At 34.5% G+C, this 25,563-nt stretch overlaps 1 protein-coding gene across 1 annotated transcript in view; it reads left to right on the plus strand.

The window, feature by feature from the left end:
* Nucleotides 1-654: 654 nt before the first annotated feature.
* Nucleotides 655-25,563, plus strand: part of tmem47 (transmembrane protein 47) — a 245,051-nt gene continuing 220,142 nt past the window's right edge. Inside the window, exon 1 of the mRNA XM_039745192.1 lies at nt 655-994. Coding sequence (XP_039601126.1) covers nt 769-994 — 226 coding nt within the window. The 5' untranslated portion in view covers nt 655-768. The remainder of the gene's footprint in view (nt 995-25,563) is intronic.

Below are 25,563 nucleotides of genomic sequence, written 5' to 3' on the forward strand. Positions count from 1 at the left end.
GTTTCCATTGGGTGAATTGTTACAGTGTTACCTTCTAGGCTGCAGGTTCTATCCCCACGACAAACTGGGTTGAATTAAAGAACAGGAGAATGATTAAATCATAGTTCACATTTGTCTTTTTAACTACTTAAAAAAATCAAACAAATAAATAACTAATAAATCAATATTGTTGCAACATCTAATCTAATATACACTGGTGGCTTTATACATCTCAAAATATTATTTGATTTTATCAACTCATACTCATATTATTACTTTTTTCATATTGTTAGTTTTCTTTCTGCTGCCTACATTTTAACAATCGAAGCAGTCTTGCTGGAATCCTGTCTATAGTGTATAAAAATCATATCAATAATTAGAATAACCATCTACATGTAACAGTGAACGATTTCATTTTTTTGTAAAGGCAGATATAGTAAGATTTTCTTCATTATTTCTAGTCCACACAAACAAAACATCCAGCAAATCAGCATCCTGAACGCGATCCAGTCAAAACATAGCATCTGAAAACGTTGTTGTCACCCATCGGGGCGTATTATCACGTAATGAATCCATAGCCTTGTCTGGATTTATCAGTCATTAGGACCCTGGGGCGACTAAGAAACGCGAAGCTCTGCCATGACGTCATTGATCGAGATGAGCTCTCAGTTTTAGCGCAGCGGGGCTACAGTTGGTCAGAGGAGCGGAGTAGCATCACAGACAGGGTGCTTGTTTTGACTTTGTAAGCCGTGGAGGAAAGAAGCGAGCAAATCTACAGAGACACCAGTGATGGCATCGGCTGGTAGTGGAGTGGAAGAAGTTCGTGTTTCAGTGCTAACCCCGTTAAAATTGGTGGGCTTGGTGTGCATATTTTTGGCTCTCTGTCTGGATATTGGTGCTGTTTTGAGTCCTGCTTGGGTCACCGCAGACAATAACTATTATCTTTCGTTATGGGAATCCTGCACAAAATCCACGAACTCTGAAATCTGGCAGTGCAACTCCACGCTTGGAAATGGTGAGAGAAGAGTTTAATAACGGTGGAAAAATACAGTTTATTTTTAAAAGTCTAATTATGATTTAGAGCTTGGACATTGAGGTGAATTGGTTATCCGCTGTTGCAAGTTCTTACAAAGCCAATTCTTTAAGTCTTGACGCATTCTTTTGAAGGCTTTGAGATGCAGATCTGTACTTAGCAGCTAACAAAAGCGACGCGAACTCTTTCTTTCTTTCTTTCTTTCTTTCTATCTTATTCCGTAAGGGTCTGTTTTTTTTTTACTTTTTTCCTAAGCGAATGCGCGTTTTCGCTTGATTCGAAAGTGACTTCTTTATAAGAAGGAAACAATGTAATAAAATTAAGTGAAAGTACAGCATGTTCAGTTTCCTCCATGGTCCAGTTTTATAGTTCAGCTCCCTTGAGACCACAATACATTTTCCAGATCCAAAAGGCGTTTCTTTGTTTCTGGAAGTAAAATTGTTTTACAAAGTCTCAGACTGTACTACGGGCGCTTTCAGTGGTGCTGCAACTGTATGACTGAGATTCCTGTAGTCCGCGGCTCTCAGACAAGACAACTTGAAGCTGGCATTTATGTGTGTGTTATATACGGGGCTAAATGTTTTTAAGGGATTATATTTTATATGTCGTAGGCAATTAATTTTTCTTCAGTTTCGTAATTAGTTTGTGAAGAGCAACACATACAAGCTAAACGCAATTTGTCGGCAAAGTGGTTAGCTGGGCACCTGTTCGAAACGGAAAAAAAACATTTTTGAGTGGGTGGAAAACAGAATCCCCTGTTGTTATTCGTATTTGAAACTAGTGGCATCAGATGTCGCTCTTATAGTTGTTAGTTTACGTAAAGTAAATTTATTCGCAACCAGTGAAATGATAAACAGTTGAGAATAAAAAATGCAAATATAAAGATGACTAGGGAGAGTGGTAATGCTGTTTTTTTGGCAAATCTTTAATTGAAATTGCATCAAATCTCCTTAGTTTCCAATTTCTATAAAAGGGAAAGAAATTACGTTAAAAGTTTCCCATGACAGCTTTTTTGCCATTGAAGCACTCCTGATTTATGCTTTTTTTTAGTTTCAGTACCTACGGTCTTGCCAAACAGGAATATTAATGCTATCATTTAAGGGGACTGTTTCATATTTGCCTAATTTATGAGAGATTATTTTGTTTTAAACGTCAGTATGAGGACTGGCAAGCTTGAGGGACAATTTAAGAAACAGTGCACTGTTTTACTTGAAAGACGTCTGCCTGAAGAGCTGGGATATTTTTAACGGGGCAATTCTTAATTGCACATTAGTAATTAACATTACTTAGTATACACAGGAAGGTCTGAAGCGATGCGTTTCTCTTCACATTCTTGTTAAGGCTTCATCCTTATTTTATCCTTTATTGGTGTTTAGTTATTTACTTCCCTTAATTAAATCTGATATTAAATTATACCGTATGTGCGTTTCTCTTAAAAAAGTTTATTATAGTTGTGCTTAGGTTATGCAAGATTCAAACTGCCAATATCTTGCAACTTTTTTAAGCACTGCTGCCTATGTTGTTCGTTTCCATTTTATGTTATACAGTGCGCTTGATATTTGGCAGAAAGTGTGATCAATTGTTTTTTTTTTTTTATTAATTTGCATTTTATTACCAATGTTTGTTTATTTATTGTTACTGTAGTGCGACAAACGGTTAAATCTTTTCTGAGCTCTGTTTATATTTGTCTTGGGAGTCCCTTGATTAAAAGGGACGTCATCTAGGTTGTTAACGTTTTCTTAAATTTAGTAAGCATTTGTTAACTAAGGATCGTGTGAGCTTATTGCAGTAAGCGATGGAACGTTCGCTGATTGCTTGATATATATATATATATATATATATATATATATATATATATATATATATATATATATATATATGGAAGATAAATTATAATTGTAAATGCACTCTTCACTAATAGCAAGGACTATATAAAGAAATGTTCTCATTTAGAAAATCATTTTATCTGATATTTAAAATATTAAAGATGTTATTCAGAGATAGTTTAATATTTTCTCCCTGAGTAGATGTCAATAACTGTCTCCAAAGAAAGAGCCTTCCCATTTGCCAAAGTCTGGAAAAAAATAGCTTCCTTGCTTTACAATGTCAGTTGCAGTAACATGAATGTAACAGAAAGCCCATGCCAATGTTATTTCCCAGAGTAAGTTTACACATATTTGTTCTTTTCGGTCAATCTGAAGTGAGCCTTTCAGGCTACTATATTTCTCTTTTAAATGCCATTAAGCCACAGCAAGTCAGCTGATAAACTTTCATTTACAAGAGCTTCCCTGATTAGCTACACCAGGCATTGTAAAGGCAGAGATATAATTTAATATTTAACAGCGTAAGGGAATTGCATATCATGTTCTGAAGTGTGTATGAATAACCGAGATAACATTAATGTGTAATTGAATTTGGTTTACTAGTGGTATCTGGTAAGGGCTGTGAGTCCTATTTTAATTTGTTGTGGTATTGAACACTGTATACAGAAAATAAATGAACCCATAACAATAATGGTTTGCCTAAGAATTGATATTACTATAATAATTAACACAATACATTAGTAATACAGACTGAACATAATTTCATAAATTAGCCATATAACTTGTTATAAAAATATTACAACCAACTATTGTGAAATACTATTGATAGGTCATTTTGTTGTGGTGCTCCAAAGAGATACAGTCTCAAAATAAGTTAGAGGGGTGTATACCCTCATGGGTTTCCTGCACAAGGCAGTTATGTTTTTCTTTATCTTGAGGAAGACTTCCACGGTATGCTTAACTTTTGCAAAATCCTGTAACCAAAGGCATTCCTTTCATTAGAAAACTGTAAGGCATTTTTAATGTTGCCCAGCTAGTGCTAGTTGCCCAGTTAGTATTATTTTTAAGAGTGCACATACACACACACACACACCTCAAAACTGGTGGCAGAGGAATAAACGTTTGATAATTAAAGATAAGTTAGCTTAGCAATGTTGCCTGAACTTTTTGGAACAAACAACTGTGAAGGCATCATAAGAATAACATGAGACAAGACACTCTGGTACCACATGGAGAAGTCAAGTTTCTTGTCTAAGACTTAGGTTTTGTCTCTCCAGCTGTATTCATTTGGCCTCTTTCAAAGTCTGGATGCTTCAATAACTTCCATCATGACAGCACTTACAGCAGAGTACAAGCTATTGTGGTAAATACATGGTCCATGAGTGAGTGAGATGTACACTAGTAGCAGTGAGCTCTCTTATTATCCTAATCAAATATAATTTACAGAAATCACTCAGAATAATACTTAAAAAGCAATAATACAGTTCTCCCTCCTTTCTTCTGTAACCAGACAGACTCTAGCAAGAGCTTATACAAAAGGTTGTTTACCTAATTTTGTTTTGTAGATTGTCTCTCTATGATTATATTTCAAAAGAGTCTTGTTTCACTGTTCATATAGAGTCTCATATTCCAGTTAAAACTTAAAATATTTATATACAGTACAGCATATGTGTGTATATTAAAGGGAACTCTATATCTAAATATAACAAAAAAATCAAATATACTGTATATTCTTTAAAATCCGATTCAGGTGATGTTCTACTGAATGGTTATATTTATGGCACACTACACCCCATAATTTGAGCAACAATTTAGTTTTCATGAAATGAAAGTTCTATATTCAAATTCAGACTGTTTTCACTATTGATAAATAGATGTACAGTATAAAGAACAGAGCCTTATATCAATGACTTATTATCACTCTGTCTGTGCTTCTGCTAGACTATTTATGCAATATTCTTAAAACCTGTTAACATATTTCAAATTTTTTTCAACTTCAACTTTTCAACTTTTTATCTTGCAGTCATTGTATGTTTCATATGACTTTTACTGTGAGCTGTACTGACTTCACCAAACAACTGAAAATCTTTAACTGCTGTTTTTAAAATAAAATCAGCAGTGATGTTTCATTGTTACACTCATTATGCAGTTCCCAGCACTGATTAGACACCTCTTCCAACTATATTACCTCGAAAATATGCAGCAGCTTGCCAGCAAACTAATTTTGTGTCTCGCAGTACTCTATGTAATCCTTAAAACAGTGAGATTATAATAGCTGAAAATAACATTTGAGTTATTACTTTATTGGTATTCAAGGGTGAATCTTCCATTGAAGTGCCTTCACATATCTTGACTTTTCCATTGAGGACTCCATCACCTACTGCTCTCCATGCAGAAAGACTAAATATTGATTTGGGCTTGACAATAACAAGTAATTATAAACGTTTTTGGCACACAGTAAGAAAAATCTTGCACTCAACACTAATTGCTAAATAAAACAAAGCTATCAAACTCAAAAAAAACTGCCCCCATTTCTCATGAATTGGCAATCAGCTTTGTTTATTGCTATTTTTTCCTATAATTGTTAAATGGCGATCCTAAATTGTCCCTAGTGTGTGCTTGGTGTCTGTGTGTGTGCACGCCCCGTGGTGGGCTAGCGCCCTGCCTGGGGTTTGTTTCCTGCCTTGTGCCCTGTGTTGGCTGGGATTGGCTCCAGCAGACCCCTGTGACCCTGTAGTTAGGATGTAGTGGGTTGGATAATGGATGGATGGATGTTAACTCTTTATAAGAGAGTTGTTTAAAACTTTTTGTTTTCACTAAATCTTTCAAAATTCCCTTTGTTTTGTTTCTCAATAAGCTTTAGTAATTGCATAGATTTTTTATTTACTATTATTATAATATTGAGTTAGGATTATATGGTACATGAAGAATATGTGCTTTTTCATCTTCCATGAAGTGTATACAGTATATCTAGAATGTATTATCGGGATGGTTTTGCCATTTAGGGACATCTAAGCAGACATATTTTGATGTCTGTAAAATATGAGATTGTAGCCTGACTTGCTTTATTTCATAAACAGCATATTAGTGTGATTTATGTCTGCTGTATTTATATTTCTTCATCTCTGCCAAATGGCCAATACAGAATCTTGTAATGTTCTAAATGAACTTCCCTTATATGGCATTAGAGTACAACACAATGGAAGTGATCTGTCCTTACTTATTAGGGTTGGTGCAGATTAACCCTTTTTTAATATTACTTTGCTTGATAGAACTATCAATCAATCATTTCTCACCCATTTAGTCCTGAACAGGTTCATGGTGGTCTGCTGGAGCCAGTCCATGCTAGCATAGGCGCACGGCAGGAACAAATCCTGGACATTGTTGGAAATTTTATATTTGCTTGGTATATTTTGATTTAGGTTCTTCTTGGTAGCAGAGACTTGTGTTTATGTAGGAAAAAGAAAATAATTATTTTAAATTGTACTTTAAAAACTAATTCTACCTTTTTATTTTTCAATTTTTTAGTTTATATATATGACCTGGAGGGGGTGCTCCAGCTCCCCAAACCCAACTCAGATGTGGACACAAGTTTTGCACAGCACACAGGATTTTATTTGTGGGAAACATTTACTTAATCATTTCCCACCAGAAAGCACAGTATAAGCAAAATAAAGCACACTGCAATGATTTGTTCTTGGTTTCCCTGTTTCTCTCTTTCGCTTCCTCCAGCAAGTTTCATCTTCTGCCTTTCGACTCTGGCTCTTGGAGAAGTGGCAGCTGGCTCCTTTTATGTAATCCCCGGGAGTACTTCTGGTGTCCCATAGGATTGATCTGGAATCACTTCCGGGTATGGTAGGAGGTCAATGGAATAGGGCTTAGGAGATCCTGCAGCACCATCTGGTGGCACCCCTGGAACACCCAACAGGGCTGAGCCACCAAACTCCAAATCCCAGTATGCCCTGTGGGAAGGTAAGGTGCCATCCAGCGATCCGGTGCAACACTGAACAAGAGCTAACCATGTTAAAACATTAAGGTAAAAACCTCAGGATGCTCTTAATGCATAATCCACATATCAGTTATTTAGTCGTATGCTTACAATGTTCAAAGCACACTGTATTTTTTGCTAAAATATTGTTAAATAAATGCTTCTTGAAAATGAGAGTAGTACATGAAAGTGAAGCATGTTTTAAAGAATGTAAAAGAATGTTTTTGTTTGAGCAAACTTAACTTTCCTACACTATACTACAGAATATTGAAAGTAAATTTGACAAAGATCTATAAATATTAAAAACACAAAATAATGTAATATTAATATTGTTAGGGTACAACTTCCTTATATGGCACAAAATAAAAATAAAACAAAAAATTTTTTAAATTGTGATTTAATCCATGAAAGCATGGTAGTTGCTGTCAGATTTTTACAGGTTAGAAAATACTTGTGAAAATGTACTCTTTCATACAGGTATTTCCTAAATTTTACTCTGTTAGATGCTTAATAATTATTAAGAAGCACACTAAAACAGAGGTGATTTAGTTTAAAATTGAAAACTATGATTTCAAAGAGAATATTAACATATCCAACCTTACTTATACTGTGCCAGTATACACTCTGCCAGCTTAAAATGCATTTCTTGGAGGAGAATTGTCACCAGAAATGCTTGATGAAATCAGCTGGAGCATATGAGATCCTCAACATTCATACAGTCAGGATATGGATCTAGTTCTTTGGAGCTTCCTTACCTATATTATGTCTAGTGCTGATAGGGTATGATCTGGCATATTGTAATAAAAAGCAGAGTTAGCCATTGGGGGTTTTGAAGATAGAATCATATTTTTGTAGTGTTGACTGATTTCAATTTGGCCAGAGTGCATTACTGCTAGCCTTCTTGTTGTCTTGTGAGTTGTATTGAGTTTTAAGTTTATCCACTTTGTGAAGCTCATTTGTTTATGTTGAGCTCCTTGAAATAAAGAATAATTTTATTGATAATACTTATAAATACAAAACAGTTATGTATATTAACATTTTCATAGACATGAAATAATCTTTGTTCAAACATTGGACATGTGTCAGAGTGAGGGCAACTATGATAAATTTATACAAACCTTTTTATGTGTTAATATAATTAAATATATTATAAATATAATTAATAAAGATAAATATTACTTTGACATTCAAAAATTTCAATTTCCAAATGCTAGGCTGGAGACCGCTTCACTGATGTTATGCATAGTGCTGCTAGTGATTCACTGAAGAGGCCTATGCTGTGGCTGCTTGGGCTTTACTTGGGTACTTTTGCTTTCTTCCCATATACCAGAGACATAGAGGTTAGGTTGTGAGTTTGTGCCTGTTATCTGTGTCCAATTAAAGATAGATTTCCCCTCAATTGGTCCTACCTGCCTTGTGGTAGATACTGCTCATACAGGGTCTGTTCCCATGTGATCTTAAATTGGATTAAGTCAGTTTCAAAATGGATGGATGAGTAGAATTAAAATGATCATTAAATTGCTCATGATGTTCAGTCATGTGCATAGCATAAATTCTGCTTTTAGAGACGTACTTTGACAGTTGTGCACTGTCATTTGTCACTCACTGAAGCATTGAAAAAATGTGTCAAAGCTTTTATGTAGGAAAGTGTTCAGTTTGCTCGCTTCCTTTGTTGCACTGCGGGGCAAAAAAAAAAAGGTCATAGTATTTTTTTCAATAAATGTACTCCTGGCCAATTCTGTAATGTGAGGAAATATCACACAATAATATATCTACTGTACCCTCAGTACCATCATTTGTTTATTAATATTTGTGAAGTATTGTCAGACAAGTTGGGTACAGGTGATTTCACCAGTATAATCTGCTTGTACACTAAAGTAAAATCAGGATAATGATTAGAATATTTAATGTAAAATCTAGGCCAGCACATGTCTAGATATATACATATTTCCAAAATAACTTATGTATTTTTTTTTTGTCTAAAAATAAATATATTTAGTGATAAGCCACATCCAATGTAGTCATCAAAGGTTTATTAACAATACAACAACAACAACATTTATTTCTATAGCACATTTTCATACAAACTAGCTCAAAGTGCTTTACATATTAAAGAATAGAAAAATGAAAGACATAATTATAAAAAATAAATCAACATTAACATCGAATAAGAGTAAGGTTCAATGGCCAGGGGACAGAAAAACAAAAACTCCAGACGGCTGGAGAAAAATAAAATCTGTAGGGATTCCAGACCATGATACCGCCCAGTCCCCTCTGGGCATTCTACCTAACATAAATGAAACAGTCCTCTTTGGATTTAGGGTTCTCACGGAAGGGCTTGATGATGATGATGGTCACGTAGACTTCTTCCTTTTAATCCGTCCATCATTGTTGGAGCATCATGAAGCTTTGAGTAGGTGGAGGTGGCGCAGGCCACCACCACAAAGAAACCGGAAAAGAAACAGAAAAGAGAGTAGGGGTCAGTACCGATTTTAGAGCCACCATGAATAGTTGTTATGATGAATTGAACATACAGAGTATCAGGATTAAGTTAAATTACGATTAAAATGAAGTTATAAAAGGCCATGTTAAAGTAATGTGTTTTCAGCAGTGTTTTAAAGTGCTCTACTGTATCAGCCTGGCGAATTCCTATTGGCAGGCTATTCCAGATTTTAGGTGCATAGCAGCAGAAGGCCGCCTCACCACTTCTTTTAAGTTTTGTTCTTGGAATTCTAAGGAGACACTCATTTGAGGATCTGAGGTTACGATTTGGAATATAAGGTGTCAGACATTCCGATATATAAGATGGGGCGAGATTATTTAAGGCTTTATAAACCATAAGCAGAATTTTAAAGTCAATTCTGAATGACACAGGTAACCAGTGTAGTGACATCAAAACTGGAGTAATGTGTTCTGATTTTCTTTTCCTAGTTAGGATTCTAGCAGCTGCATTCTGCACTAGTTGCAAACGATTTATATCTTTTTGGGTAGTCCTGAGAGGAGTGCGTTACAGTAATCTAGTCGACTGAAAACAAACGCGTGAACTAATTTCTCAGCATCTTTCAGTGATAAAGAGGTCTAACTTTACTTATGTTTCTTAAGTGAAAAATGCTGTCCTAATGATCTGATTAATATGTGATTTAAAATTCAGATTACAGTCAACAATCACCCCTAAGCTTTTTACCTCCGTCTTGACTTTTAATCCTAATGTATCCAGTTTATTTCTAATAGCCTCATTGTATCCATTATTGCTGATCACTAAAATTTCAGTTTTCTCTTTATTTAACTTGAGAAAATTACTATTCATCCATTCTGAGATACTAGTCAGACATTGTGTTAGTGAATCAATAGAATCGGGTCATCAGGTGCTATTGATAAGTACAGCTGTGTGTCATCAGCATAGCTGTGGTAGCTCACGTTGTGCCCTGAGATAATCTGACCTAACGGAAGCATGTAGATTGAGAATAACAGCGGACCCAGGATAGAGCCTTGTGGAACACCATATTGGATATCATGTGTCTTGAGTTGTAATTCCCACAACTAACAAAATATTTTCTCCCTGTCAGGTAGGATTCAAACCAATTTAAGACACTGCCAGAGAGGCCCACCCATTGACTAAGGCGATTTCTAAGAATGTTGTGATCAATGGTGTCAAATGCAGCACTCAGATCTAAGAGGATGAGAACAGATAAATGGCCTCTGTCTGCATTTACCCGCAAGTCATTTACTACTTTAACGAGTGCAGTTTCTGTGCTGTGATTTGTTCTAAAACCTGACTGAAATTTATCAAGAATAGCATGTTTATTTAGGTGGTCATTTAACTGCATAATGACTGCCTTCTCTAGAACTTTACTTAAGAAGGGCAAGTTAGAGATGGGTCTAAAATTTTCAAGAGCGAGGGTCAAGATTATGTTTCTTAAGTAGGGGTTTAACTACAGCAGTCTTAAGACAGTCTGGGAAGACCCCAGTATCTAGTGACAATTTACTATGTCAAGAACATTATCAATTAGCACCCTGATACTTCTTTGAAAAACCTTGTTGGTATCGGGTCAAGGACGAGGTGGAGGGTTTTAATTGAGAGATTATTTTTGTAAATCAGGTAAATCTATCCTAGTGAAAGAGTTTAATTTGTTTATAACAGGATGTTGGGGTTTAGGGGATCCTTAGTGTTGGGGAGATATACTATGTTATTTCTAATATCATTAATTTTTGATTGAAGAATACAGCGACAGCCTCACAGGTTTCACTGGAAGCACTTAGGAGGCATTCCTTTGAGCTACCTGGGTTTAGTAGGTGATCAATTGTTGAAAATAAGACTCTAGGATTACTAGCATTGTTATTTATAATATTAGAGAAATAGCAGCGTCTCTCAAGACGGACAGTGTTATTGTATTCTGTTATTTTGACTTTTAATATTTCGTGGTGGATAGTAAGTTTAGTCTTCCTCCATTGACGCTCAGCTCTACGACATGTTCTCTTTAAATCAGACACTCTTTGGGTCTTCCATGGTATAACAATGCTAGAAGATTTTTTCACTGTCTTTTCAGGTGCAACTATGTCAACAGCAGCTCTCACTTTAGAATTAAATCTTTCCACCTTACTATTTACATTGTCCTCGCTATTATAGCTGGCACTATAAACGGACTGATTGCTTAAAATGTTTGTAAGTTTTAAAGCTGCTGCCGAATCAAAGAAGCGTTTTTTAACAATATGCTTCTCATGAGTGTTTTTTATCATTATTTCTATATTAAAAAGTAGAAGAAAATGGTCTGATAGACCAATATCAATGATCTGTTTTATATCAACTTTCAGTCCTTTAGTAATCACTAAGTCTAATGTATGACCTGCTTTATGTGTAGGCTGATTTATGAGTTGTCTCAAATCAAAAGAATCCAGGAGGTTCATAAATTCTTTTACTTTTAGATCACACTGATTATCTATATGAAAATTAAAGTCGCCAACTATTAGGAGTTTGTCATAATTAGTAATTAAAATTGACATTAAGTCAGAGAATTCCTCAATCTGATATGTAAATGGAATACTATTATAGAACAGGGAAAGAACTACAACCTGTAGTGTTGTGCTTTGAGTTGTGAGAAAAGTGCTATATAAATGGAAAGAATTATTATTATTATTATTGTGTGTCCCAAAGAGAAGGACTGAGAAAAGCTGCTCCAGAAAAGCAAAATATAATGCAGAAGTTGTCAGATATAATGGAGATATAATTCATAAGGCTAGCTATAGCTGTTCTGAACTTTATGAAATCTCCTAGTTCTCTTTCAGTTATTAAGAGAATAGGTTGGCATTTTGAAATAACAAGTGATGTTGCTAGTAGTAAATAATCTGGAAGACCCAAACCCACCTCATGCAAGGGTGTCTAGCCCGCTGCCTGTAATGAATGGTCTTGAAAGATAGAGAAAAAAACATTCAAAATGTGTCAAAAGAATTCAAGGCTCTTAACCTACAGAATTCAGGACAATTACAAGAAAGCTGCATCTTGTTGTTGTTTTGCCTGGACGATTTGTTAAAAAAGCCACTGCTGTCTTAGAAGAACTTGAAGGACAGAATTTGGTTGTTTACATGGAAGGTTTGATGCAGAGCGGTTCATCAGAGTAAATGTTGAGTGATGAATCATGGTTCGAATTACTGTATACTGTATAGTGATGCTGCAGTGGGATGTCTTCAAAGATGTGATGTGAAATATAATAGTGAATTCTTGTCAACTACAATTAAACATTGAAAAAGAGTTGTCATAGTGTGGGGATCCTTTTCAGCTGCTGGTACTGATGAGCAAGACCACTGTGAAAAGTTGATTAATGCTACTGAGTAGAGAAGAATATTTGCAGTCTCAAAATTGAGGATTTGTTATTTTTCAAAATGGCAAAGCTCCTGCCCACAATGAAAAAAAACACCCAAAAGTGACTTGAGAACATGTTCATCAGTCTCATGTTTTGACCTGGTCAGAGTGCACCTATTTTGCTTCATATTAAATGCATGTTATCTGGGAAATAATTTTCCACTACTGGTAAACTGTTTGAAGTCATCAAAAACTGAGTGGAACAATATTTGTTTATATGGATGGTAAATTGGACTGGACTGCCAATACTGATGCTCTGTGCAAGAGAGGACAGAGCCGACTATACTTCCTTAGAAGTCTGGCGTCTTTCAACATCTGCAATAAGATGCTGCAGATGTTCTGTTAGACCGTTGTGGTGAGTGCCCTCTTCTATGCGGTGATGTGCTGGGGAGGCAGCATAAACAAGAGGGACGCCACACGCCTGGACAAACTGGTGAGGAAGGCAGGCTCTATTGTAGACATGGAGCAGGACAGTTTGACTTCCGTGGCAGAGCGACGGGCGCTGAGCAGTCTCCTGTCAATCATGGAGAATCCACTACATCCACTGAACAGTATCATCCCCAGACAGAGGAGCAGCTTCAGCGATAGACTGCTGTCACTGTCCTGCTCCACTGACAGACTGAGGAGATCGTTCATCCCCCACACTATGCAACTCTTCCATTCCACCCAGGTTAAACGTTAACATTATACAAAGTCATTGTCTGTTATTCCTGCATTTTTATCACTCTTTAATGTAATACTGTTTTTATCAGTATGCTGCTGCTGGAGTATGTGAATTTCCCCTTGGGATTAATAAAGTATCTATCTATCTATCTATCTATCTATCTATCTATCTATCTATCTATCTATCTATCTATCTATCTATCTACCTATTTACTCTTCTTTCTGTAAAAAAAAAACATCTATTGCATGTTTACCTAAAGGCTTCGGTGTTTAAGGAGATCTAAGGGAAATGCATTCCCATACTGTTATTTTATATATTTGTTTAATTTTTGATAATTTCCCAATCATTTATATGTTGTTAAAACTATGATAAACTAAATTTCATGGAATTTTTGGCTTGGCCAATTTTTATTTTTTTCACAACAGAGTATCATGTTTACCAAACCATGGAAAGTATTAGATTCAGTTAAAATGAAGGTTTCTCAGTGTAACCTATAGTGAAGTTAGCAGTAGTATATTTATTCATAAAAATGTAAATTTATGAAGTTTGAATTAATTTGTAGACATTACCCTATGGAGGAAAACAGACACATACTGTATAGGGCTAGTTTTTCTTATGTTCTGCAGGAATAGGTTCATGTTCTCTATGTAAAAGGCTACAACTTGAATGGATGTGTGGGTAAAAACATTCTACTTTGCACAAGCCTCCAAATTAGAAACCATGCCATCTTTTTTAAAGGGTAATTGATTTATAAACAAATTGAGCAGGCCTTTTCAAACATCAAGAAAGTGTCGACTCAGCTGTGGTTTTCTCAGGAGCAAGCACTGAATCGTTTCTCTAAGCTGTTATTGAGAATTTGTTTTGCAAGAAAGTATGTACAGGAACACATATCTCTGTAATTAACTCTTTGGGCTTCCTAAAGTGAATAGGGCTATATAAATTAAATTAAGTGAGTTAAAATTAAGATAAAGAAACAATTACTTTAATATGCAATCTCCATTGGTAGTATTAAAGAAGAAAACTTTCTATTGACTCTGTTAGGTAGTTAGCAACCAAAGGTATTCCTACTTATTGTCAAACATTAATATTTTTTTTTTGTTTCTTAAAATCTGTTTGAGATTTTGTTTATGTTGTTAATTCAAACATTTTGAATAGTTTATTTTATCATACTGTATTTTAATAACAGAGGAATAATAGAATGCTGCAGCTTAACTGATCTTTAAATGTATCACAGGCAAAATCCTGTTACATTGCTGAAGTTGTTTAAACATATTGCAGTTATTTTTAATTAAATGGGATCTTTTTAAAGATTGCCAGAGGTGGAAGTTGAAATCCTGGTTTTTGTAAAAATTATTGTTTGCAGTTTTTGTTTTTGGAGAACTTCACAATGGTCTATTAATTCACATAGTTTTCAGAAACAAAGTAAGACTTCCTGAACCTGTGAAATGCTCCTTTTGAGTCAAGCTTTTTTTTGGCATGGTGGGCATTGTGTACCAAGAAAGCAACATTCAAAAGCTGGTTAGGTTGGCAGTGTTTGCTTCTAACACACAAAGAATCCTATATAGTGAGCTTCCTTGTCTAAATGGAAAAAATAGGTTGCTGAATTTTAAAGCTATATTTTAAACCAAATTAAAAAACACTAGTTGGCCTTTAAAATTTAAAATTATGATTCCAAATGAAGTTACTTCTAAAAGGGGCATTTAGGTAACACATCTCCTATTAGTGTTTTGTCCTAGATTGACCCTGTTCATCTTTATACACTTTATCATTTAGATCTGACAAAAAATGCCTCAGATCCTATACTCTAACCACACTGTAAGATACTGTATAGTTCAGCACTTTCCCCTTTCTTTTATATTTGTAACCAGGCAATTAGATTGAGTACCAGAATGGGCTAGAGAGAAAAACGCACACATTTATGCATGTTTTTTTAATAGATAATATTTCCAAAATGATAAACAAAGTAAAATGGGTGTGATAAAAATATCATTACCTCCTAAGTAGAAGCCTGCTACCAGGTGGCTCTCTGGCTATGTTCTAGTCTGGCTTGGTCTTTGGTCTTATATGGCATTTGAATGGAGACAGTGATGGCCTGAAATCCTCATTCATGGATGAATAATTGCAGAGAGAGAGAGAGAGAGGAATACTGTGTGACTTTTCAAACCCCCTCTTATTGTCTTAATCCAGTTTCCTTGATTTTCCTTGATGTACCTCTGGACCAATATAATAATAAGTATATTCAACCACAGCGTAGTCCTCCTGGACCAATTGGTTGAGCTAACTCCTTGCTTTATAACAGTCCATGCGTCAGCACGACTCAGTCCCATTCCATCCCCTGCCAAATGTCCCTTTCACCCTGTATTCCCCCAGGTTATCTGACTGGTCAGTTTCTGAAATGCTATCATTACTAGTATATACTAGTAATGATAATTAAATTACAATTGGTTTCAGATGACCTTGGCTCTGTGGCATGATAGTTGTGACTGAAACTCTTCTGCATTAAATAAAGAGTTACAATGATAGTGAAGAATGCCATTATAATGAACAAACTGTAGAGAGTAAAAATTCTAAACAGATTTTTTTAATGATAGTAAACCTGTCAAATTGTGGATATACTTTTTCCTTTATCCACTATGGAATTTCAAGTAGTCAAACAGCACCAGGTACAATTTCAATTTAGAATTCAAGCTGTGAAGAAAAAGAGCAATGCAGAAATATCAGTGACTGAGGTACTTAAGTTTAATAACTAGGCAATGCACAGTGGGCATTCACTGGCACATAATTTACCACTTTCATACTTAATCTTCCATTTCTAAGATTCATGTCTTTAATAATAGGCTGACATTCAGCATCAATAGCTTGCTTTTTTGTAAATGTGCTAGGCCTAAACTATATGGTTTTGATTCCTGTGAATTTTTAATACTTTTTAGTTTATTGTTTATCTTTATATTTTATTCCTTTGCATTGTTTTTCCAAAATAACCCTTTTTTGCAATTTTTTGTTTAATCATATCAATGTAGTCATAAATGCATCAAGGCTACTCAAAAATTTATTTATTACCCATGTTTATTTTCTTAACAAAATTATACTGTAGTCTTACTTCAAAATGCCACAAGCCACATTAAACTGTGCAGATTCACTAAATAATACAAACTCTTAATGATTAAATTAAACTGTGCAGGCCACTAATTAGAAGCTTGCCATTACAGTACTGTCTTTGATTCTATCATGTATTCTGCATGGTTCAGGCATTTTTGTTCTAAAATAATTATTTTAAAAGTAGCATATCATATAATGAGACAGTTTATACTACCTGGTCAGCCAATTTACTGTGATTAAAATCTTTTTCAACTTTATATACCACATAATCTACACAGTAAGATTATTCTTAAAGTATGTTGATTGGAAATTATAATACTGTGGATAAATATCATATCTGCATAACAATAAGCAGCAAAAATGTTCTGAAAATAAACACATAAATCAGAAAATAAGTTTAATTTTGATTGCTGTGTATACTGGTTTGGGTAATAATACTTTGATTAAGCACAGCTGCAACCTTACACAGTATGCCCTATGGTCCTGATTATTTTCAGCATTTTTGAGATTTCATTTACTTGCTCAGACACTTACCACATAAGGCTACCATGTACAAATTTTGTAAGTAGATTTTGACACCACATTTCATGCTCAGGCTGACAAGATTGTGGATCTGAGTTGTAATAGCTCAGTCAGTTCAGGTTATACATCATGTAAGTCACAGATTGCATGTTTAGGGTGGCAAGAACTATAGAAAGAATGTGAATTGTGTTAAATGAAAATATGTTTAGCATTTCCACTTAATGTACTAAGAAGATTTGTTAAATTGGACATCATTAATTTAAATGTCTTTTTTGTATAGCAGGAATAAAAACTAGGGGATTGTATTTAAACATCAAATATATGAATGCATGTATGACATTATTGAGCATTTTGCAATCAATTCTATGATATAATTCACTTTATTTGGAATAAAAAATATTTATTACAATTGATATAAATACAAGAAAGAAAGAAAGAAAGAAAGTTACAGTATGGTCACTCAATATTTCTAAAAATATTTAAGAAAAAGGCTTTGCTTGCCAGGCCATTTTTTGGATATTTCCCAGTAATAATAACATTTTGTGTTTGTCACAATATTCCTGCCTTAAATGGTTCCAATGATCTTTATACAGACTTCAGCAACTGCTCCTAAATTTCTTCTTGTAGGCCACTGGTTTCCAAAACAGATTAGCAGGAGTGGCAGATCCCTGTGCGAAGAAATGTTAAAGCAAATGAAAGTTTTCCTTGTAAACAAATGCGTCATGTGAACAAAATATTTAAAATATGCAATAAACTGTAATATAACTAATATGTAGTAATCTGCAGTGCATTATTGTATTGTTCTAAAATACAGTATTCTATGTAAATTAAAAAAAGAAATGGTCTGCCTTTTGACCATTAATCATTCTAAAAGTTGATATACAATAATATAATAAAATAATGGAAAAAAAAAGAAAAAATAAGCAAAAGAAAAACACTGTACAGTATAATAATTATGTACAACGTGGTTTATGTTTTACAAGTAAAATGGTGTATCAATTACAGTAAAATATATTTTATGTACGAAGGTTCTAACTTTTTTGGAAACCTGCCTTTGTGGAAACTCTAGTAATTAAATCTGCTCTGGCTTTTTAGGCAAATCTAAATGGCAGGATGCTTGAAAATGAATAAGTGAGCCATTAACCTGCAGTCTGGTACAGTTCATCACAGTTAAAATATCTCTTGCATCAGTAATAAACTTGCACTTTCATGCTCTACAATGCTATACATTACAGGAAGAAAGACATGTTTGTAACAATTTACTGGTTACCTTAATGTGACTTTCACTGTATCATTAGTCTACAGAATTTGCGTTAGGAAAGAAGAAATAAAAATTTTTATTATCTTCTGGAGTGAGTGCTTAGGAAAGATATGGTTAGTTTGTTTATGAGTCACAAACATATCAGAAACTTAAGATGTTTCAGACAGAATTATTGGCATAATTAATGCAATAATTAATATTATGTTAAAAATGATATAAATTAATTATGATCAAACAATCAGTAAAGCTCTGCCAAGTATTAGTGTTTTCTTTAGAAAGTAAGAACACGTTTACATCTTTGTAGTGTGGAAAGTTAGACCTCTCTGAGTTGCTAATTCTGTAACAGATACTTTTTTTCTCCTAATATATTTTAAAATTCTTTGCATTATTCACACAATATAATTCATGAATATAAGTTTCTACGTTTGCAGAAGTACTTGTTTCCTGCTTTCTTGCTCCTTTGTACAGAAAGGTGGAAAGTGAGGAGTTCGACCATTTGGTTTAAGTCAACATAATTATGATTTTTCTTATTGGCAAAGTCAATGGACGCTTCCAAGGGTTTATAGCCTTCAGGAAAGCTGTTTTAATTCTGTTTAATTCTACTTTATTTACTTGCTAAATGGGTAAGTTGTTCCCCAATTTAGCCCCAGTTTATCGATTAGATACTTTTTATTTTACAATGTGTGTTTGTTTATGTAATTCCACACTTTAAATTATATTGTAGTATTAATGTTTTGTAAATTTTGGGAAGCTTTGGAGTCACTGTTACTTCAAGAATGGAATATAACAATGTTTTTGCAGCATTAGACTCAAGGCAAGAACTAAGGATATACAGGTCAGGTTCACTCATGCATTCAAACCCACCCATACCAAGCCAAATTAGAGTTACACATTAACCTAGCATGCTTTGGGAATATTTTAGGAAACTGGATTACCCAGTTAACACCATTCATACACTGTGAAAAAGCACAAACCACATGAAGGAAGTGACCAGGCTTATATTTGAAGCTTGTACTTGGGAGCTTTGTGTCAACATAACTAATTACAATAGCTTTGACCCACACTGCATGCTGCTTCTTACAAATGTATGAAATAGGTTAAAGCACTATACAGGTAGAGCTCTCTTAAAAATGAGAATATAAATTAGAATTGATATTTGCATATGTAAATAATTTTTATAATAGAATGTTGAATTTACTTTTTATTTATAAAAAATATCTGCATTACAGCATGTCCTATAGTATGTTATTTAGCTTGGAAGCAGAAATAGTGCATATGATTCAGTTAAGTAGCTTGGTCTATGACATGCCATAGTAAATTGAAGCTAAAGGTAGGAGAATACTGGACAGTTGCTGAAGTGTCATGCGATTGTGTAATTAAATAAGTAAGCAAAACAGTATTTATGAAGCCATTTACTTCTTTATCAATAATTCTTAGATAAGATGATGAAAAATATTCATCCGTTAGTTCAGGGTAAAGATATTCAAATGCAGTCTGAGCATCTGAAAAACAGAAAATGATGAAGGTGTGACATACACCAACCAAGACATTTTAAATACAGCAGATATTTGCTTTGCCTTGCAGACTTCAATTTGGGAACACATATTAACAAGTATCTGTTTGAATTAACTTGCTTTCTGGGTATTGTTAAAGAAGGAGAAGATTTGAATGCACAGTTTAGTAAGTTGGGAAAGGTATTTTATATAGACTTGCACCTCATTTTGTTACTGGTTGGGACTAACTTTTGTAAATGACAGCTTGAAGAGTAAAATAGGTATGTTAATGGATGTTGCTGTAAAGAATTATGATAAAGAAACACAAAGAATATCCTGGCAAACTAAATAAGTAAGAACTTAGGTACAAAACTTTTTGGAAATGGAATCTGACTAAGGCGAATATATACAGTAGATATACTGTAGCATATCCAACCATCACTCATTTATAGCAATCTATTTTTTTCATTTATTCTTGTATAGAGCTTATCCATCATTTAATTGTACAGATTCAGAGTGCTGCACACATTGGCATAAATAATACAGTTACAATATAACAGATTGCCATGGAAAATGTACTTTCAAATGTACTGTAGAGAGATATATCCACGTACAGTATATAGAGATAGGATATACAGATTTAACAGATTTATAATGTAGCGATGGGCCCAGTCAAACCTGGAATTTTAGACATGAAAAGGCATTATTGGAGATGGGCATTTCGTTACAGGTTCCTCAAAACATGACATTTTGTTATGAAGTGCCAGTGTTCACATTTGACTGACAATGCCTAACAGATTAGGTAAAAGAGTAGTCTCAGGGTCACATGTCTTATTTACACAATATATAAAATATTGCAGTTGAGGCACCTTGAACATCCATATCCTGAATTTATCTGATGGTGAAGGCATCATTTTTTGCTTGATATAGCTTGAGAAGTTTGTTAATTTGATGAAGATTACTTTTTCTTTCTTAGCATTAAGAAAACTGATGAAGATGTGTTTGACCCTACGTCAGATGGTGATCAGTAGTCATCTGTTGTTTTTCATGATTAGAGTTCAGCAAATATCTGAGTCCATATATGTTAAATTAATAAAGGGAATGCCTGATAATATTTATTGAAGGACTGAAATATTTTTCTATTCATGAAACTGTTTGAACCAAAAAAGTATTTATTTTGCTGTAGAAGTCGTAACATATTATGGTACCTCAGCCCGGTTTTAGAAACCTTTTAAGTCAGCTTAGGTTTCCGATATCTGGCATACTATGAGCAGCCATAACAATGATTGGAAAAATTCAGTATCTTTTACCACAATCAGGCAGTATATGTAGAGATTATGTTATAGACTACCTCATATTCTACATATTCTACATATTATAATATTGCATTTTTCCAGGTGTTCAAACTGCTTTCGGTTTCAGTATGGAGCTGATATTTTCAATTTGTTAATCTTTTGCTAAATAGACTGGTGACACTTTTTACTTTTTTTGTCAAATATTACTCTTATTTTTGGCACATACCCAAAAATACCGTTGAGGAATAAATGGAAAATTATTTGACATTCATTTTAATATTATACTGTTAATCTCACTGTAATTTTTGTGACTGTAGCTTTCCACATTTTACTGTGCTGCAGCAACTGCATTAGTAGCTCAGTTAGCTGTCAATCTACTTGAATTTATCTCTGGGGATTTTTAAAAATAACCACTAAAGGGTTTGCTGACCAGTGTTCTGGCAGAAGCTCTAAGGTTGTAGCTTCAGTTTCATGTTGTAGAAACAAGTTAATACTGCATCCCTTATGACAAATGTTTTGGGACAGACTCTGTTAATTTTAAATTTGCCTTTGATATGAGATGCAACTTATTACCAGATACTATAGTGCACATTAATGCATAACTCACCTGTTTTTTTTAGTGTATCTTTTAGACTAACAAGTTGATATGCTTTATATTTGATGCTATATTTCAAAAAGAGAGATTGTATGAGAGGTCAAGGAATTACTTTTAAGTTAGGTGATTATGCAGTGGTGATAGCTTCAGGGGGATAACGCTAATTTTAGATTGTGCTTAGAGAGTATTTTGCAGGTTAGTGCTATACTGCAAATGGTTGTGCTGGGTTTGTTTACTTAGACCTATAAATGCAATCATCAGAGAAGTTATTTAAGTAACTTCATTAACATGTAAGATGTATGTAGCAGCAGTCAACAGGCAGCGTTCTTAAGAAATTTGCAAAAGCAAAATAATTTAGAGGGGACAAAAATGAAATGTTTATTGTAAAATATTGTAAGAAAGAGAGAGGAATAAACAAAAACACTATACAAATCAAAGTGAAAGAAAAACAGCTGTTTCTAGGCTTAGCCAGCAGGTTAAGCTCTCTTCTACCTGTTGGGTTGCCATCTTGTTCAACTACGTATCGCAGAAGAACTTCTCACAATATCCTCAACTCCTTCTTTCCAAGCCTCTCTTCCTCATGTCATTCCGACACATGCTCTTATCCAGATACTAACTTCAAATTTACTAGAAGGCTGGCCACAAAAGACCCCTTTAATCTCCTGCAACCCCCAGCCCTAGAGCATTATTAAGGGAGTAGGCAACCCCTCTATATCCCACCATAATAGGTAGCAGGGGGTCACACAAATCAGGCCTTCTTCTGTTGTGTTTATTCCACTAGAGTAACTGCTCCTGAAACATTCACTAATATTATAGTGACTATCACACCAACATTATTCCTCCCCCTGCTCTGGTCTGACAATATGCTTCAATATTGCAAAAACATTTTCCATTAATTTTCAAGACCTGAAAACGTTCTGCCCTTATCTTGTGGTAGTTCCCTTTTGCTGCACTTCTAGTTTTCATTGAGCACTGCTGTGTTACAGGATCTAAAATAACTTCAACTGTTTACCTTGGCATAGTCCTACTTTTAACTGAATTTTAAAATACACTGCATTAGCAACACCTGAAGGGGTATGGGAGGTATTTTCTGCAACGATAAAAATGAAAATTTTAATTCTAAAATGAAAATGAAATCTCTTTTTACAAGTCTGCACCCAAAAATCCTGCAAAAATTAAAATAAAAATGAAATAACCAAAATTTGCAATTTCATTTTCAGCCTGAACAGCAATAAAGCTGCAAAAATAAAAAGTAAAATGCAAGTAAACACTGGCAGCACCTGCTGCTCATTGAATTTTAATTTTCCACTTTGCATTTTCATTTTCAAGTTCTCAACATGCAAATACCGTTGGTCAATGGGCGGCATTTTCTACTTCAGTTTCCCATAATTCTTTGTGCTTCGTAGCTGTAGAGCCACTTTGATGAGTCACCAAAAGTCTGAGCTGGCATTGTATCATCATTAGGAACAACACCTATAAAAACGGCAACTTTGCACAATTGCACAGGCTTTTCAAGCTAATGCAGCAAAAGGCAAGCAGTCCTTTTAAGGATAGCAAGCCACCTCAAAGAGTCATGTAAAGAGCAGAGAATCCAGCCATTGCAGTACTCAGTGCTGACGCTACAATATAATACTACAAAAATACAAAGCATCTCGGTTCCACTTCAGTGTAAATAAATGTAAACTATGATTTAATGAAGGCTAATTTCTGTCATTTTAAATATTGTAATTAAATTGCACATTAATTTCTTCAGAACTACAATTATGTGTGGTCTTCAGATTTTGTAAGACAGTTTTGTTGTGAAGCTCGCATTACCGGGGCGGGGTGAAAATATCAAAATAACATGAATTAAACAAAGTCAAAGTGAGAAGTATTCTATCGATCGAAGTGGCTTTACAGCTATGAAGCACAAAAAATTGTGGAAAATTGCCAAGCCCCACCCATTGACCCTCGCTATTTAAATGTTGAGAACTTGAAAATGCAAAGTGTAAAATTACAATTCAATGAGCAGCAGGTGGCGCCAGTGTTTACTTACATTTTACTTTTTATTTTTGCAGTTTCATTGCAGTTCAGGCTGAAAATTTAATTGCAAATGGGGTTGTTTAATTTTAATTTTAATTTTGCAACATTTTTGCAAGCAGACTTTGAAAATGAAATTGCCAAAGAGCGATTGCATTTTCATTTTTTCATTTTCATTTTCATAGAAAATACCTCCCATAGAAGAACCACAATGACTGAATAACTCGGAAGACATTCTACCGTAGAATTGAAAGTGCCAAAATATTTGGGATGTTTTAATAATGCACGTATCTGTTAATAAATGTCCCCTAACATTGCTCTTTTTAAGATTTGATGAAATATTTATTGTTGCATTCAATGTCAACTGTCTAGATAAGGAGTCTCATACTCGATCCCTGGAGTGCAACAGTGTCTAGTTCTAGTCAATTTATTAACTAGTAAGGCAATTTAGAGTCACAAAAGACATTCAGTTGAATGGTGGGAGGAAGCCTTTCTTAAGCTCAGGAAAAATATCAAAACGAACTCAGTAGCACATTTAAATATTTTATACAATGATACAATGCTATGCTATTATGATACAGCTTTTTATTCAGAGAATGTGTAGAATTTAAAGATCTCTTTGAACAAAAGTAAAAGGTTCACATTCCTGTGGTTTAAATTAGGATTGTTGATAATCCGAAGTCATTTTGGAGAAGGCAGTCAGAAGAGAAGGAATTAGCTGCCGCATCCTGCTAATTTTGTGAACAAGGGATAGTTGAGAAGAGAATATTGTAACAAAACAATGATATGTTGCAGTGTAAAATGGACAGTAAAGAAACACTGTAACCTCCTGTTTAGTTGTGAGGAAATGATATAACATTCTTGTTCTCTAAGTATAACATATATATGAAACAGTCAATAAGTTGTGAATAAAGCAAAATTAAATAAAAGTAATCTAGTTATTTTGAAAGGTCACCTAATTATTATGAAACCCAGTGTCATCATTTTATTATTATTGCAGGGTGTACTTCAAAATGGCCTAATTTTTAAAGAATGTTTTACTTAACAGTGCACCTTTTCCAAATGGGTCTTTTAACACAAGCACAATTTATTTCAGAATGCTTCTTTTCATGACCATTTTGTAACTTGTCAATCAATACAGAAACCGTCTGGCTGAGCCATCATTATTGCTTAATCCTTTGTTGCCAATTACTTTTCCCTGATCATAGGTGGTACTCTGCCAAAGATCTTTAGCATTACTTGTATTCCAACCGGCAAATGCACAGAGGCAGTCAAAAGTTAGGTCAGTTAGTTTGAATGGAAAAAGCTCATTTAACATATTCTGAGAAAAATTGATGATGTTATGGAAATACTTAACCATTCTTTAAAATGTTGTTGTTGGGAAGACATTATTAGTAGTTTAAGACTGACTGACCACATAGAAAATGCTCGTGCAGACCTTCTGTGTGGACACCCCACTTATACTACTGAGAAACTCTGACATGAAAATTTTGAATGGCTCTTAACCATCCGAGCATTGCCAATGTATTGTCTATTTGTCTTAAACAGCATCATAATGTGGCTGACAGACTGCTCTTCAGATTAACAGGGATAAATGTTTGAGTGATGTGACCCATTAGATGGGAACTGCATTCTACAACAATCGAGAACTTTCAAGGCGATAGGTAGAAAATGCAGGAGAGAGGATAAATAGCTCCAGGCAGTAGATGAAGGTTATTCTGGGGGAATCAGGAAAGTGAAAGAGAGAGAATGACATTGTGAAGGGGCGATAAGATATAATAGCAGCATTACATTAAGGAGGGGACAAGTGTAAGCCTAGCAGTGTGTCCTCTTTACCAGGTGTTTACAGTTAGAATGCTTAAGGTAGTTAGGATTTTAAAATACAGTTTATTATCAACTAATAAACACACCCAGTGCTTGGTACAGTTGCAATAT

The sequence above is a fragment of the Polypterus senegalus genome, chromosome 2 (assembly GCF_016835505.1).
Source record: "Polypterus senegalus isolate Bchr_013 chromosome 2, ASM1683550v1, whole genome shotgun sequence".
NCBI lineage: Eukaryota > Metazoa > Chordata > Cladistia > Polypteriformes > Polypteridae > Polypterus > Polypterus senegalus.